The sequence below is a fragment of the Ochotona curzoniae genome, unplaced genomic scaffold (genome assembly GCF_017591425.1).
Source record: "Ochotona curzoniae isolate NIBS_2020 unplaced genomic scaffold, NIBS_Ocur_1.0 contig_2723, whole genome shotgun sequence".
Lineage (NCBI taxonomy): Eukaryota > Metazoa > Chordata > Mammalia > Lagomorpha > Ochotonidae > Ochotona > Ochotona curzoniae.
This window is the reverse complement of record NW_024465573.1, coordinates 23,786,195-23,801,992: the sequence shown is the minus strand read 5'-3', so window position 1 is coordinate 23,801,992 and position 15,798 is coordinate 23,786,195. Positions and strand designations below refer to the sequence as shown.

Here is a 15,798-nt window from a genome sequence, read left to right as displayed (position 1 = left end):
CCTTAACCTTTGTTGGAAAGGAGGTTGAGAAACCACAGGTAAATGGGAATGGATGAAGACTTCATAAAGCTTGTCAATCAGAGGTTGATTAGATGCCCAACCACTGCCAGTAAAAAATGGCTTGGGCCAGGAAAAACATGTGGGTTGTCTTAATTTCTGTCAAGGAGGTAGGGTGGATACAAACTTATTGCTTGGGGTCTGAGGGAAATGGGACCCAGTTATGTTCTTATTCTTGGACTGTTAATTTTGCTGATAGGTTATTCTGTAAACCTAATGTCTACATATAAATAATGAGAATTAACACAGTAAATATTCAATGAAAAGTCAAACTATTAGGGTTATAGTTTTCTTCCCTCACTGAGTCTCGTAACTATTGGGAATGGAGTGGCTGGAACAACACTGCAGCTTCTGCGGGCCTTTGGTAAGCAAGGCATCTGGCTGGACAGCAGGTGAGCACCAGGCTTCAAATCTGCAGACAGAAGCTGCAAGAAAATGGACTGGAGGCTGACACAAACCAAAGCAGGATGGCCTTAGCGCAAAAGCAGCTTCCTAGATGGTTTTTATATTGTAAAAGCAGCCCTGGGTAGGGATATCATAATTTCAAGGCCAAACTAAATCTCTCCCCTACAATCTGCATCCCCCAAAGAACTGCAAGATGAGGGGAGACTGTATCAGCATAATATACACACTTTCATTTACGACCATTTGAATACAGACTTTCTATACACACATTACCTATATAATAAAAATGTACATGGCATGAGTATGTCGCTGTATAAATATAGAGTTTTAGAAATCTTGAACCCGTGCTTCCTGTTCACATCAATTTCTCCTCTTCTTTCTCCCCAGTCAGGTCCATCATTTCAGAGTTGGACAAAAGGGACAAGTGTCATTTGTGTTGGTCTGGGCCCAGAATTTGATACACTGGAAAGAAAGAAACATACACCTCAGGTTTATCAGGGGGAAATGGAAGAAAGGAGAGAGCCACTAAGGCTCAACAAGGTCTAGTCAGAAAAGTTCTTACTGTGGGAGGCTAGGAGGGATATTTCAACGGCTGCTCTCCCAAAAGCAAGGCATGTTTTACAAAGCACATTGTTGCAATCAGCTGAGAATAGTCATGAAGCTGCTCTCTTTTGAGTACTAGATGTGACTTTTTTTTCCACTTTATCATCCAGTTGGCCTAAGAGGTGTTCTATCTGCCAATGCCTGTCATCCTCAAGTATTCAGGACTTCTTCAAACCATGAATTTAGGAAAAATCTGAGTCTACCTCTTGTAGAAAAATAATGAACAAAGCAAAACAATTAAAATGTTTTCCATTCTGCTGATATAACTCCCTGGCAACACAGTAAGACAAGGAATGACTTATCTGTAAAGATCATCCTGAAGAGGCAGACCTCCCCGGGTATTCTGTTAATGGAGTTACTCATCTCATATTCAGGATCTCAAGTCCATTCCTTTCATCTAAACAAAGTCTATGGGCAATACTATCTTTGAAAAAAAAAACCATTAGGTATGTTGCAACATACCTTTTATTGCCATTTTCTAAAAAACTATCATTGCTCTAGTGTAATTGCTTATCTAATGCCCAGAAGGCACTGGAGTAAAAATGAGCTGGGAAATTTCAGCTGTACTATTCTAAATTCCGGTGTTGTTTAAGCCACAATTTACAGAAAATATTATGAGCAGACATTAATGGTGACTGTGAGCACAGTAAAACATTCAAGAAAAGCATCTCTGCTGTTGGAAAGGAGAAGAAAATGAGGATGTATGTAGCACCTACCTCTTTGTGTAGCACATGGGTGCATGCCATTGGGTGCAGCTCATTGGGCTGGACAAATTTCTGGCACATCAAACACAGCTTACAGGTGGCTGGTGCCTGCAGAACAGAGGCAGGATCACAAAGTAAGGAACTGCCAGGCCTTCCTGATTTTCACACCCTTAATTCCATGGACTCTTGTCAGAACAGGCCCCAAGGGCAGAAAAAATTTTTTGCTAAAGTACCTACATGTTGTCATAGAATTGAAAATAAGCAAGCTGACAACATAACGTTTTCTTCCTGCACTGCACCTATAATCCCGTCCCCTTACCCCAGCTTCTACAAACTTCAGTGTTCCAAGAAAAAGAGTCTTACATGTGAAGACCTTCCCGGATATGAAACTTGGGCAGAAGGCAAGAACATTGGGGTACTGATTTGGGCCAGTGGAGCAGGGTACAAGGCTCGAATCCGACCAAGTGACTGTGGGTAGAAACATTGTCAGAGTAAAGGAAGAGTCTGGGTAACAGAGCATATAACAAAATGAAATAATTTACTTCCCAGTCCAACAAAGGAAGAAAGCAACTAGATAATAGGTAACCCTGCTGCAATGCTTCTTCCCACTCCAAGTTTTTCTGAAACATGCCTGTCCCTCATCTTCTCAACAGGCCTAAGTTCTTCCCCAGGCAACTTATCTTACCTGAGTACTTGCTGCCACTCGCTCATGTTCAGCCAGCCGTGCAGCTACCAACTGGATCAGCTCCTCCATGGTCAGGCCTGCCATGGTGGTACGTGCTGTCTTGATTTGCTGCAGAATATTGGTCATCTGGGCCCTAAGGAAAAACATAGTGAGGGAGATCCTATGTTGTACCCGTGAAACCTCCTCTACTCTAATCCAGACACATTTCTCTGACAATGATACTTTAATTCATCTTTAAAGATACTTACTTATTGCATTGTGGAAACCGAGTCAGCAGCTTTTCCAGGATCTTCTCCAGTTTGTCTACTGGTTGGGGCCGGGGAGATTCAGTGGAAGTCTTAACACCGCCCAAGCCTGGGGGAGGCGGGATGGAGGCAGCAGGGGGCATGTGTGGACTGTGGGGGCTGACAAGGGAACCCAAGCCAGGGCTATTTCTCCCATGGGAGCCAGGAAGGGGTGGGGAAGGTTGGTTGGGTTGGGAAAGGGCAGGGTTCAGGATTGGGAAAGATAAGGAACGGGGATCTGCACTGGGCATAACCATGGGCATTGTGACCTGCCCAATGGAGAAGGGCATCCGAGGAGCCAGAGAGGGGTTGGGCTGAAACACCTGAAGCATGAAGTCTGTCTGCAGAGAGGAACAGGTAGAGGACAAGAGAAAATGAAAATTTAGGAGGGGCGGGTGTGGCACAGAGCTAAAGACGCCATCTGGGATGTGCAAACTCCATCCTGGAGTGCTTGAGTTTGAGTTCTAGCTCTGCTCCCAATTCCAGCTTCCTGCTTCTGTGCACCCTGGAAGGCAGCAAGCAATAGCTCCACTGGCCAGCCACCCACATAAACCCAGATTGAGTTCCAGCTTTTGGTTTCAGCCTGACCTAAACCCAGGCTCTTGCAGGCATTTGGGTAATGAACAAGCAAATGGGAGATTTCTGCCTATATAACTATCTCCCCGGCTTTCAAAGAAGTAAGTTCAGGAAACTGAAGCAGAAATCAATGAGTAATTTTTGTATTGTTCTATCACCTTCATAAAAAGAACAAGCAGAAGATCTGTCTCCACTACAACCAAAGAACAGTGGAGTTCCTAAAGCCAGCTCTCTTACCTCTGATGGGGGTGGAGGCAAAGTGGGAGTAGGGATTTGAGGAAGGCTGCTCAGTTTGGCCCCATTCCTCACTAGCTGGATGTGGCTATTAAACTGGTCCTGAGGGAAATGGGAAGAAAAGAAAGGATTATTCTCTACTGCTGGGCTAGTGAGCCAATTTAGAGAGAATACAACCCATTATTAAGGAAAAGAAAAGCAGGTAGGACCAGTTCAAAGGCAATGTAAAAGGCTACTATCTCTCTATCACCAGGAGGTTTAAGCAGAAACTAATGCTGACCAAATGGTCACGCATTACTACACTTACCCGAACATTTTTTTTCATTATCCGAACTCCATTCAGTCTCGTCTCCCACTCCTGTTTGGAACGGACTGTCTCCAGTGTTGGGGGGGTTGACCTTTCAAGAAATCAACAGCAGGTTTACAAATTAAAGAAAGCCAATTTTGATTTCTCTGATAGCAAGCTGTAGTTAGCTAATGAGTCTGAAAAAGAGGCAGGAGAGGATACAGAAGCAGCCCAACAATCCAAGCCATCTGCCTCCCTTTAACCGTACCATCTCTTAAAGCAATTATTCTAGAATGAGGACCAACCACAGAGAGAGGGTTCTGGTCTGCCTGGAAATGCCGCAATGAGTCTTCCAAACTCCATCTTAGAAAGAAGAGAAGTGATTACCCAAGAAACAAACCTCCATGACCATAAATATGCTTTAACAGCTTAACATGTTGCCTATCTATATGGAAATAATACCATAAATGTGCAAAACTATTAAACTGCAGAAAGGAAGAATTAGAGAATGAGGAAATTTCTGAAATTGGCAGAGAAATCACGGGGCAAATACTACTGCACAGAGAGAGCCTTAAAGTTCCTGAAGAGAGAATGAGTATCAGATTGGCTGGCCTAAGGGTTCAAAAACCTAAAGAGATAAACAAGTAAACTTCATGACCACTAAGATCTTAGAATGGAAAAGTGACAGGATGGCTCAATGCTGCCGTCATTCAGCAAGATGCTTAGAATGGAAGCAGGGGGAGCCATTAGGAAGCTAACGCAGTAATCCAGATGAGATACTAGTAGCCTTGAGTGTGGAAGAAGTGTTCAAAGTGGGAGCTGGTCAGAAGCAGTCAGAATTTGAACACCATCTTAGAGGGCAGGACCTGCCGATGGGCTGAGAAAAGAGGCTTGGAAATGAATGAAACCAAATCCTAATAAATTTCTGGTTGAGTAACAAAGTCTGGAACAGGAGCAAGTCTGAAAGAAAAATATTAAAAATAATGCAGTACACGGCAGGCTATGTGGGCCAGTAGGTTAAGCTGCTGCTTGCATCCCCCATCGGAATGCCAGTTTGATAACAGCTTTTGGTGCAGCTTCCTGCTGATTCATGAGGAAGGCAATGGAAGATGACCCAAGTGCTTGGGCTCCTGCCACCCAAGAGGGAGACTAAGATGACATTTCTGACTCCCACTTTTGGCCTGACCCAAACCAAGCTGTTATGGTCATTTGGGGAGTGAACTAGATGGAAGATCATTCTATCTCTCTCTCTGTTACTCTATCTTTTAAGTAAATAAAAATAATGAATCTTAAAAAAAAACACGAGGGAAGGGTACTTACTTGAGGTAAGTAAGATGCAGTTCTGCCTCCTTTTCTGCTTCTTCTAGCTTCAATACCAGCAACTCCTTTCGGCTCTCTAGTGACAAAATCTGAGGAAACCACACATACACACAACTTTATTAAGTAATTTCACATATACAAAATCATCTGTAAAAGTTAAAAACAAACACTCCCTGGCTTTTCCTTATTTTTTAATTATACCCAAAACATAATAAACCCAATGAAAACCCAAGAGCAAAGCTTTCAGGACAGTGGCTCTTGTCAGCCAGTGGATTCTGAATAGATTTCATCACAATTGGAACTGCGAGACTGGCAGCAATTCAGAACTGTTGAACTATCAAAACTGCTTGAGCAGGACCCTTGGAGCATGGCCCACTTCAGGGACCTGGGATGGGTGGGAGGCTGAGTGGGGCTTCTCCCTTTGTTTCTCCCCTGACCCCAGAAACAGGAGAAAAAATGATATTAGTGTGGAAGCAATGGTATTACCCACTTTCCTATAGCCCATGACCCTTTATATCCTAATCAACTAAGTAAGATTGTTAAAAAAAAAAAAAACAACAACAAAGAAAGAAAGAGAAAGAGAAAGAGAAAGAGAAAGAGAAAGAGAAAGAGAAAAAGAAAAAAGACATTGGTTCTTACCTCTGCCTTCCAGGCCCGTTCTGTCTCTTCCATAATATTCCGATTTATTTCACCGTCTTGATTCTTGAGTCTATCCAGTTCCATTTCCCACACCTCTCTGTAACAAGAAACCAAGACTTAGGACTAAGGGAGGAAAGATGAGCTTGTGAAGGATACCAAGGCATAAGTACCACCCACAACTGATCTTCAGGTTAGCTACAGGAAGTCTTTAAGTATTAACTACAGATAAAATGGTCTACAACTGCATAAATGCCCTGTATTTGAAACCACAAATCTTCACATCTCTACTTGCTAAGGACAAAGAGTATATCTTAGAACAAAAACCCACGCTGAAGGCACAATACTCATCTGTGTTTAAGGAGGCTCAGACTGTGATGGCAGTCCTCTTGTTTCCCACTTTGCCCCTGCTATGGGCAATGAAGAGAGCAGAATCATAGTCTACTGAATATTGGTCTCTAACACAACACCAAGCAATTCACTTCCTAACAGATCCTAACCTACAAGTCTCAAGTTTTCTTAACTACAGTGAACATTCTTCAAAAGGAAACAAATGCTTTTCCTCATGCTCCTTTTTCACTGATTTCCTCATTTCTTACACACTCCCATCCCCATTCCTGAAGCATATAGTATTCACACTCAAGACTGGAGAGACCTTGTTCCAGGACGCCTGACATCAAGGAATTTCATATAATACGAGAATTTCTGTGCCTTGGACAGTGATCAGCTGACTCAAGCCTGTAGAGGCCATTTAGGCACAAAGCCAGCAAAAGAAGCTACTGCCTGCAGTGCCAGCATCCCATATGGACCCTGGTTCAAATCCTGGCTGCTCCATTTCCAATACAACTTCCTGATAACGTGTCTGGAAAAGCAGATGACCACCCAAGTGCTTGGGCCCCTGCACCCATGTGGGAGACCCAGAAGCTCCTGATGCCTGACTCAGATAAGACCGGCTCTGCCAGTGTGGCATTTAGGGAATGAACCAGTGAATAGAAGACACCTTTCTCTCCATCTCCTTCTCTAAGTGTACCTTTCAAATAAATACATAAATAATAAGTAAGTATTTTTAAAAACCCCACAAAGTCCTTATATTAATCTTAACTATAAAGTTTTATAGCTAAAAGCATGGATTATACAGATAAGTGGACAGAAAGGTATACAAATGTTCTTTCCGATGGATTTAATAAAATAAAAATAGGAAGAATAGCTTCAAAGGACGTACATCTTAACAGAAATATTTCCACTTCTCTTCAGTGAGAAAATTTAATTCCCCTTCTGCTTTTTTAAAGGAGTAATTTACTTTAAAAGAAGTTTCTGAGGTTCCTTCTTATATTCTTGCTTTAGGCCAATCTTTTAAACATCTCTGTGCTCCAGTTCACAGATACAGGGCTATGTCCTATGTTACACACACATTCATTCATTCACTGTCTAAAGTCTGCCCATTACTGACAAGGTCTATTCAGCGAACAGAAAAAAGTACATGGACATTTTCTGCCAATCTCCATGGATTCTCCTGCCCAAAGCAACTTCCTGTCAGAGGAAGAATTCTCTAATAGTTCTCTAGAAAAAGGTTTAAAGGTAGCTTTGTTTTCCTGCAGTATCAACACATAATCTTCAGGCTTCAAAATGTGAGGATCTTCATACCATAATATGTGGAACACACTGGTGAGTCAATGAGCCATCTATTCACTCTTTAACAATGGGACAACTGTAGGGAACAACGTGACAGTTTTCTTTTGTGACTGAAGTTATGCTTGAAGGTGGTCGGTGTTTACTGAATGGCCTTAACTTTCACTAAATACAGTTGTCAACTACAAATTCACACTTGTAATAGAAAAATTCCTATTCTGTCAACAGGGACATCACACACACACACACTTTTGCCATTGGGGATATAGCTGTGTTTCCTTATTAGGATCTAACAAAACCAAAGGACCCAGTAACATCCAAAACAAAAATGGCTAAGAAGTTCTCAATACAGCTGTAAAAACACTCAGATGCAGACCCTACAATAACCAGCTTGTTAACACATGTCCATCAGATTTCACATCACTCATGTGTACCAGCTGCAGCTCAAGATTTAAAAATCCACTTCCTTTAGTAGTTGCTTTAAAAAAAAATCCATTGGGTATATTTTATTTTTGAGATTCTTGTTTTAATTTCTTTCAAGTCCCACGCTTCTGTTGATTTGCATAACATATTTCAGGTACTGATGGTTCAACCAAATAAATCCTACCGGACTGTACAATTCTAGCTTACTGTAGTTCCTAACAAGGGACTTGTGGCTGCTGCAGCCTATCACTGCATATTAACTCATTCAATACACAGGAGTGAGCTACAGCATCCAGAGGGTATATCCCCCAAACCCAGGAGTAGGTTTTGAAATGCTTTTTGTTCAAACTGGAGATAATACTAACCAGTGCAGAATGGATAAAATCAGGCAGTAACAGAAAACTTCTATTTTGCTATAAATTCTTCCTACATTCAATTTAATTCAACATCTCCACAAGCAGCTTAAGTGTGACAAGCATTCTAAAGCCTGGATTCTAAAGACCCCCTACTTCCTGCCACATCAAGCTCATAACTTAATGATTGGCCAAGGCAAATAAATGGCACACTGGAAATCTGCATAGAACAAACAGCATGTACGTAGGCCAAACAGTGAGCAAGGACCTAGCTAAGCAGTTCAGCAGGCAGTAGGAGTACAAGTACAGAGCGCTACAGTATATTCAGGGATGAGGATCCAGGTGAGAGAATCACTAGCACAGAGAGTACTAGAAGGCATATGCATGAAGCAGCAGTTTCCAAAACACAGTACTATGATCCAGCATATTTGAAGGCCTGGGAAGAAAAAACAGTATTAAAATTTTTTTTTAATTTAAAAATCATATTCAAAATATACTATTTTAGAATTTAATATTTTCTTCTGAAATTAAAAAAAAAAAGTGTAATGTTATTCTGGTATTTCAAAATGAATCACCGGCTCAAAGCAAGGAAGAGCGCAGTAGTGTAATACAACGGGTTAGGCCACCACCTGTGATACCAGCATCCCATATGGAATTACAAGTTCAAAACTTGGCTGCTCTGCTTTCCTCCTAACTCCCTGATACTGTGCCTGGAAACACAATGAAAGATGCTCCAAGTGTTCAAGCTCTCTGCCACCCATGTAGGAAATCCAGATGGAGCCCCTGGGTCCCAATTTTAGCTGGCCCCTGCCCCCTTCACTCCCACAGCCATCTGGGGACTGAATCAGCAGATGGCAAGATAATCTCTTTTCTTGCTTGTCACTCTACTTTTCAAATAAATAAATCTTTTTAGAGAAGAAGGGAGTGGAAGTGGGAAATATACAATGTATAGGTCTAAAGAAACTAAGAAAGTGCAAAATAGCCAAGGTTTATCTCACTTATGGGAGAAAGGAAACAAATTAACTCTTCTTAAAGCAAAAATAATTGGCACTAGTGTTTTGGCATATCAAGTTCAATGTCCTCCTGCAACACAGGCATCTACATGAGTGCCAACTTGAGCTTAACTGCCCCACTACTAATCCAGGCTATTGCTAATGGTCTTGGAAAGCTGCTGAAAATGGCCAAAGGGGGGAAAAAGGAAAAGAAATAAAATATTGTAATTTTTAAGCTTTATTTGTTTTTATTGAAAAGTCAAATATATAGAGAAAAGCAAAGACATAGAGGAAGATCTTCTGTCCAATGGTCCATCCCCCAAGTGAGCTCAATGGCTGGAGCTGAGCCAATCCGAAGACAGGAGCCTCCTCTGGGTCTCCCACTTGGGTTCAGAGTCCCAAAGTCTTGGGCTGTCCTCGACTGCATTCCCAGGCCACAGGCAGGGAGCTGAATGGGAACTGGAGCTACCTGGATTAGAACCAGCGCCCATATGGGATCCCGGGGTGTTCAATGCGAGAACTTTAACTGCTATGTTATTACGCCGCACCCAAAATATTGTAATTTTTAAGCTTTATTTTTTTTTAAAGATTTATTTTTATTATTTTTTCATTGGAAAGGCGGATATACAGAGAGGAGAGACAGAGAGGAAGATCTTCCGTCCGATGATTCACTCCCCAAGTGAGCGCAACGGGCCGATACTATGCCGATCCGAAGCCAGGAGCCTCTTCCGGGTCTCCCACGTGGGTGCTGGTTCCCAAAGCTTTTTGGGCCGTCCTGGACTGCTTTCCCAGGCCACAGGCAGGGAGCTGGAAGGGAAGCGGGGCTGCCGGGATTAGAACTGGCGCCCATATGGGATCCCGGGCGTGCAAGGCGAGGACCTTTAACCACTTGCGCCACCGCGCCGGGCCCAAGAAAAGGTCTTGTATCTGCAGGTTCATTCTCCAAATGACCACAAAAATCACAATTAGACATAGTCAAGGCCAGGAGCCTAGAACTCCATGCGTGGCAGGGATGCGAACACTTCGGTCATTCTCTGCTGTTTCCTGAGGCACATAAGCAGGGAGTTGGATTGGAAATGGAGCAGCCGGGACCCAAACTAATACCCATACAGAATGCTGGTGCCTCAGGGTAAGGACTGGTCAGTCAGTTATGCTACCACCCTGGCCCAAGTGAATTTTAAAGATTTTATTTTTTTATTTTTTTCTTTTACTGGAAAGGCAGAAAAACAGAGAAAAGGAGATACACAGAGAAAGATCTTCCATCTGCTGTTTCACTCCCCATGTGGCCACAATAGCCAGAGCTGAGCTGATCTGAAGCCAGGAGCTTCCCCCTGGTCTCCCACACAGGTGCAGGGTGCCAAGGGTGTGGGCAGTCCTCTACTGAATTCTCAGGCTACAAGCAGGGAGCTGGATGGGAGGTGGAGCAGACAGGACACAAACCAATGTTCATATGTGATCCTGGATAACGCAGGCAAGGATTTGGCCATTAGGCTACCAAGCCAGGCCCCAAGTGAATTCTTTTAAAGTTGGGGCTTTTACTGCTTTGTAAGTCAGCCATGAAAAAGGCACTGAAGGATCTTGCCGAGGCAAATTACAATACTTCATTACATGGAAAAGTACAACGTCTCGTGCCTGACACTTCATGACCACTTGATGAAAAGTCAGTAAGAGGAATCATGGTCATGTCAGTTTTAAATGATAAAATAACTCACTGGTTTGAAAGTTTTGTTGTAAATCTGAAGACAGTTAAAATTTTATCTATAGATCAGCCACCCTGGCCAGCCAATTGGGCTGCTGCTTCGCATGTCCACACCCATTGTCAGTATTGGTTCAGGCAATAGCTACTTGATCTTACTAAGATTTATTTTTACTTGATAGTGGAGATTTACAAAGAGGAGAGAGACAAAGATCTTACATACACTGGTTCACTCCCCAAACAGCCGCAATGACCACAGCAAAGTTAATCCAAAGCCAGGAGTATCCTAAACTGCTTTCCTAAGCCACAAGCAGGGAGCCTGATTGGAAATGGAGCAGCTGGGACACAAACCAGTGCCTCTAAGGGATGTCAGCACTGCAAGACAGAGGATTATCCCAATAAGCCACCTTGAAGGCCACCAGATTTATCCTATTGTTATTCGAAAGGAGAGAAGGAGAGACAAAGAGGGACTTCTTCTTTTTCCCGCCCCCCCAAACGTATTTATTGGAGCTGGTATCAATTACCTGGCACAGCTGTAACCTTCAATATTCCATGTGGGTATTGGTCTCCATCCTGGCTATTCTACCTCCTACCCAGCTTCCCAGGAACACACCCAGGCCAGCTGCGAGGGACTGCCCAAGTGCTGCTGGCTCCAGGCTTCAAGACTGAACCATCCTGGGCCACTGCAGCTATTTGGGGAATGAACCCTTGGATGAAGGCCTCCCCTTCTCTCTCTTATTGTTTCTTTCTTTTTGCTAAAATTTATTTATTTTATTGAAAGATAGGTTTAGAGAGAGAAGGTGAAAGAGAGAAAGATCTTCCATCCACTGGTTCACTCCCCAAATGTTTGCAACACCCTGAACTGAGCAGATCTGAAGACAGAGTCAGGAACTTTTTCCAGTTCTCCTATGTGGGTTGTAGGATCCCAAGGACTTGGGCCATCCTCTACTGCTTTTCCAGGTCATAAGCAGGGAGCTGGATAGGAAGTAGGGAAGTCAGGACTAGAACTGGCATCCATATAGATGCCAGCACTGCAAGACAGAGGGTTACCCTATTGAGCCACCATGCTGGGTTTCCCCTACCCTGCCCCCGGCTCAGTTAATGATTCCCTACTACCATCATGAGAAACTCAGATACAGCTTTTTTCTTTCTTTCTTTAAGATTGATTTATTTTTATTTGAAAGGCAAATCTACATAGAAAGGAGAAAGTGAGAGGCTCCTGGCTCCTGGCTTCAGTTTGGCTGAGCTCTGGCCACTGTGGCCACTTGAGGAGTGAATCAGGAGACGGAAGATTTTCTCTGTCTCTTCTCCTATCTGCCTTTCCAATAAAAAAAAAAAAAAATCTTAAAAAAAAAAAAAAAACGAACCAAAACAAAACAGAGGGTTTTAACATGGAAGAAAAAGTTACTGAAATGGTTTCATACTCCATAATGCAATTAACCCTGAGGAAAGGATCTCAAATTTTGTGGACATATCAAACACCCATCAGTACCTGGAAAAAGAACCTTACAGATGCCCATACCTTCCTAATTACTTACCTTGTTTGCCTTATTTTCTTCATATAAACAAAAACAACATATTACAATTAAATGGAAACAATAAGCTTCCTCCACTGAAGAAATTATAAATACATTTATTCTCATTAAACAAATTTTATCTGTTATGGAAGATATGTAACTTATGTTCACTATGTAAAGTTTTAGAGCATTCTATATATCTTGATTGGGCCTGAATTACACAGGCCTGATTTGTGACAACAATTGAATGACATTTACGATTTACATACTTGCCTAAAGACAAACATTTCCACAAAAATATAAATAACATTAAAATCTAATTAGTGCTTAGGAGTAAGTTACTACTGATGGTTACAACTTCTAATATGCATCAGAAATTAGATTATGGAATGGACAGCAGGATGGCAAAAGGAAAGACAAATAAAACTAATTTAGCAGAAATGTTAATTGCTGAAGCTGGGTATTCAAGTTAGGTTTTCATTTACTTTCCTGATGCTTTTTTAAAAATGCATTTATTTATTTTAAAAATGTATTTATTTGTTTGACAGGCAGAGTTATAGAGGAAAAAGATCTTCCATCTGCTGATTCATTCTCCAAAGGGCCACAATAGTCAGGACGGGGCCAAGGCAGAAGCTTAGAGCTTCTCCTGGGAATCCCACAGGAGCACAGAGGCTCTAGTACTTGGATTTTCCTCTGCTGCTCCTAGCTCCAGGCTTCGGCCTGGCCCAGCTCTGGCTATTTTGGTCATTTGAGTGGACCAGCAGATGGAAAGACTTCTCTTCCTCCTCCCTCAACTCTGCCTTTCAAACATTTTTTTTAAAGATGTATTTTTATTTTTATTGCAAAGTCACATACACAGAGGAGGAGAGACAGAGAGGAAGATCTTCCGTCCAATGATTCACTCCCCAAGTGAGTGCAACGACCTGAGGGGTATGGGGTTCCCAGGCTTTGGACCATCCTTGACTGCTTTCTCAGGCCACAATCAGGGAACTGGATGGGAAGTGGAACAGCCAAGATACAAACTGGCGCTGATATGGGATCCTGGCGCATGCAAGACGAGGATTTAGCCACTAGGCTACCACACAAAAGATTTATTTATGTGAAAGGAACAATGATGGAGAGAAAAGAAGAATGAGAGAGAGAGACTGATTTTGCATTAGCTGATTCACTCCCTAAACGCATGCAAACATTTACAGATGGGCCAGGCAGAAGCCAGGAACTCCATCAGAGTCTCCTATATTGAGTGGAAGGAACCTAAGGACTTGTGTCATCATCATCTGCCTCCCATGTGCATTAGCAGGAGGCTGGATCAAAGCAGAGAAGGGGCCCAGCATAGTATCCTAGCAGCTAAAGTCCTCACCTTGAACACGCCAGGATCCCATATGGGCACCGGTTCTAATCCCGGCAGTTCCACTTCCTATCTAGCTCCCTGCTTGTGGCCTGGGAAAGCAGTCGAAAATGACCCAAAGCCTTGGGACCCTGCACCCACATGGGAGACCTGGAAGAAGCTCCTAGCCCCTGGCTTCGGATCAGCTCAGCTCCAGTTATTGCGCTCACTTGGGGACTGAATCACTGGATGGAAGATCTTCCTCTCCGTCTCTCCTCTTCTCTAGATACCTGACTTTGCAATAAAGATAAATAAACCTTAAAAAAAAAAAAAAAAAAGACAAGATTCAATCCCAGGCACTCTGACACAGGGCATGAGCAAACGGCAGCTCTATCCACGGCTGCACATCAGCAGCCTCAGCAATGACCACTGAAGGACAAAAACAGCTTTCTACCAAAACAAACAATACCATCATTCCATCAAAAGTACTTAACAGATACATCATTACTATAATTTGTAGCACATATTTATTTTCCCCAATTATTCCTAAATGTCCTTTACTTTTTGCTCAGGATCAAACCAGAGGTCACACATCACACCCAATGGCACTGTGTCCTCAGCTGACAGGGTTACACTGCCTTTCCAGACTGCCACCACAGTGTCAGTATACACTACTTTGTAGTTATAATCCTCTCCTAATTAACAACTAATTCCTTGAGGACTCTTTATTCTCCAGACCCATAATGTCTGGCTCATGGGTTTCAATAAATGTTGGCTGAGTGTACGAAATCAAGAGCGACAAACAGCAATTTTGACAATGTTGGAAGGATTCGTGTCCCCGAAACACCCTTGTGGAAGCCCTAACTTCCATTTTCTATGGAAGGACTCTGAAGGAGACAAACGAGTTTTGATGCAATGAGAGGCCTGGGACCCTAATCCAATAGGGCTGATGTCCCCACAGGAAGAGGACACAGCAGGAGTCTATGCACATGGAGAAGGCCACATGAGACCGTAGTCATGCTATGTCATGAAAAGTGGTCCCAGCAGAAAGCAAACCTCCCAGGTTGGACCTGCAGCCTCCAGAAGAAAAAACAAACTGTTATTTAGTTTGTGGGACTCTTTGGTGACAGTCCAAGGTGATTCACACAATGACCAAAATCCTCTGGCCTGTAGTTCCTGTGGATGATGGAATGCTAGGGTTAACCTACGTTTGTTATAACAAAGAGACATGCAAAAGACCTATTCTTACTGTGTCTTGAAAGGTGAATTTCATATTTAACAGAAAGAATATGACAGAAAACATTTGTAATGCTTGTCATGTAGATTTTTTTCAAAACTCAGAGGGTAACATTCAGTCTAGCAGTTAAGACATTCACATTACACACCAGAGGGCCAGGATTTGACACCTAGCTCCATTTCCTGATTCTGGATTCCCGCTAATGCAAACTCTGGAAAGCAGAAGTGATGGTTATGGCTAACGTGACTCTGTCCTTGCCACCCACACTGGAAACCTACACTTAGTCCCTGGATGCCAGCTTTAGCTGCTGTAGGTATTTGGGAAGTGAACTAAATGATGATGATTTCTGTTTCGGAGGGGAAGGGGAGAGAGAGAATGTGTGTCAGTGTGTCTATGTCTGTCTCTTCACCATTCACATAAAACAAGTTGGATACTGAAGACGCTAAAAAGCATGGTGAAACTGCTAGTGTCAACCAGTAATGGTAGCTAATCAGACGGATAAGAAGATATTCAGAAACACAGAGTAAAGGGTGCACACCCAAAGAACATACTTCAGCAGGCCTTGAGCAAAATGACAGGCTCATTTCCTTCACTTCTGCTCCTTAAGATACCTGCTGCTGGGCTGCTACCTGACCATGTCATGTCTCATCTTCGCCCACACAGACCAGGCTAATGGCTTGGGAAAGTAGGAGATGCTGGCTCAAGTCCTCGGGCCCCAGTATTCACAGGGAAGGCTCAGAAGTTGTTCCAGGGCCCAGCTTTGGACCTGCGCAATTCTAGCTAGCCATCACGGCCTTTTGGAGGTGAATCAGCAAACACTCCCCAAAACACTTT

General features: G+C 42.9%; 1 protein-coding gene across 2 annotated transcripts in view; it reads right to left on the bottom strand.

Annotated features, from left to right (window-relative positions):
* Positions 1-842: 842 nt before the first annotated feature.
* The window catches only part of RNF214 (ring finger protein 214), a 33,906-nt gene continuing 18,950 nt past the window's right edge, over positions 843-15,798 (bottom strand). For both annotated transcript variants that reach the window (XM_040977004.1, XM_040977005.1), the window contains 9 exons: positions 5,794-5,890; positions 5,155-5,243; positions 3,856-3,946; positions 3,552-3,650; positions 2,703-3,079; positions 2,455-2,587; positions 2,133-2,237; positions 1,782-1,877; positions 843-924 (listed from right to left, as the gene is read on the bottom strand). In XM_040977004.1, the coding sequence (XP_040832938.1) occupies positions 859-924; positions 1,782-1,877; positions 2,133-2,237; positions 2,455-2,587; positions 2,703-3,079; positions 3,552-3,650; positions 3,856-3,946; positions 5,155-5,243; positions 5,794-5,890 (1,153 nt within the window). In that variant the 3' untranslated portion in view covers positions 843-858. The remainder of the gene's footprint in view (positions 925-1,781; positions 1,878-2,132; positions 2,238-2,454; positions 2,588-2,702; positions 3,080-3,551; positions 3,651-3,855; positions 3,947-5,154; positions 5,244-5,793; positions 5,891-15,798) is intronic.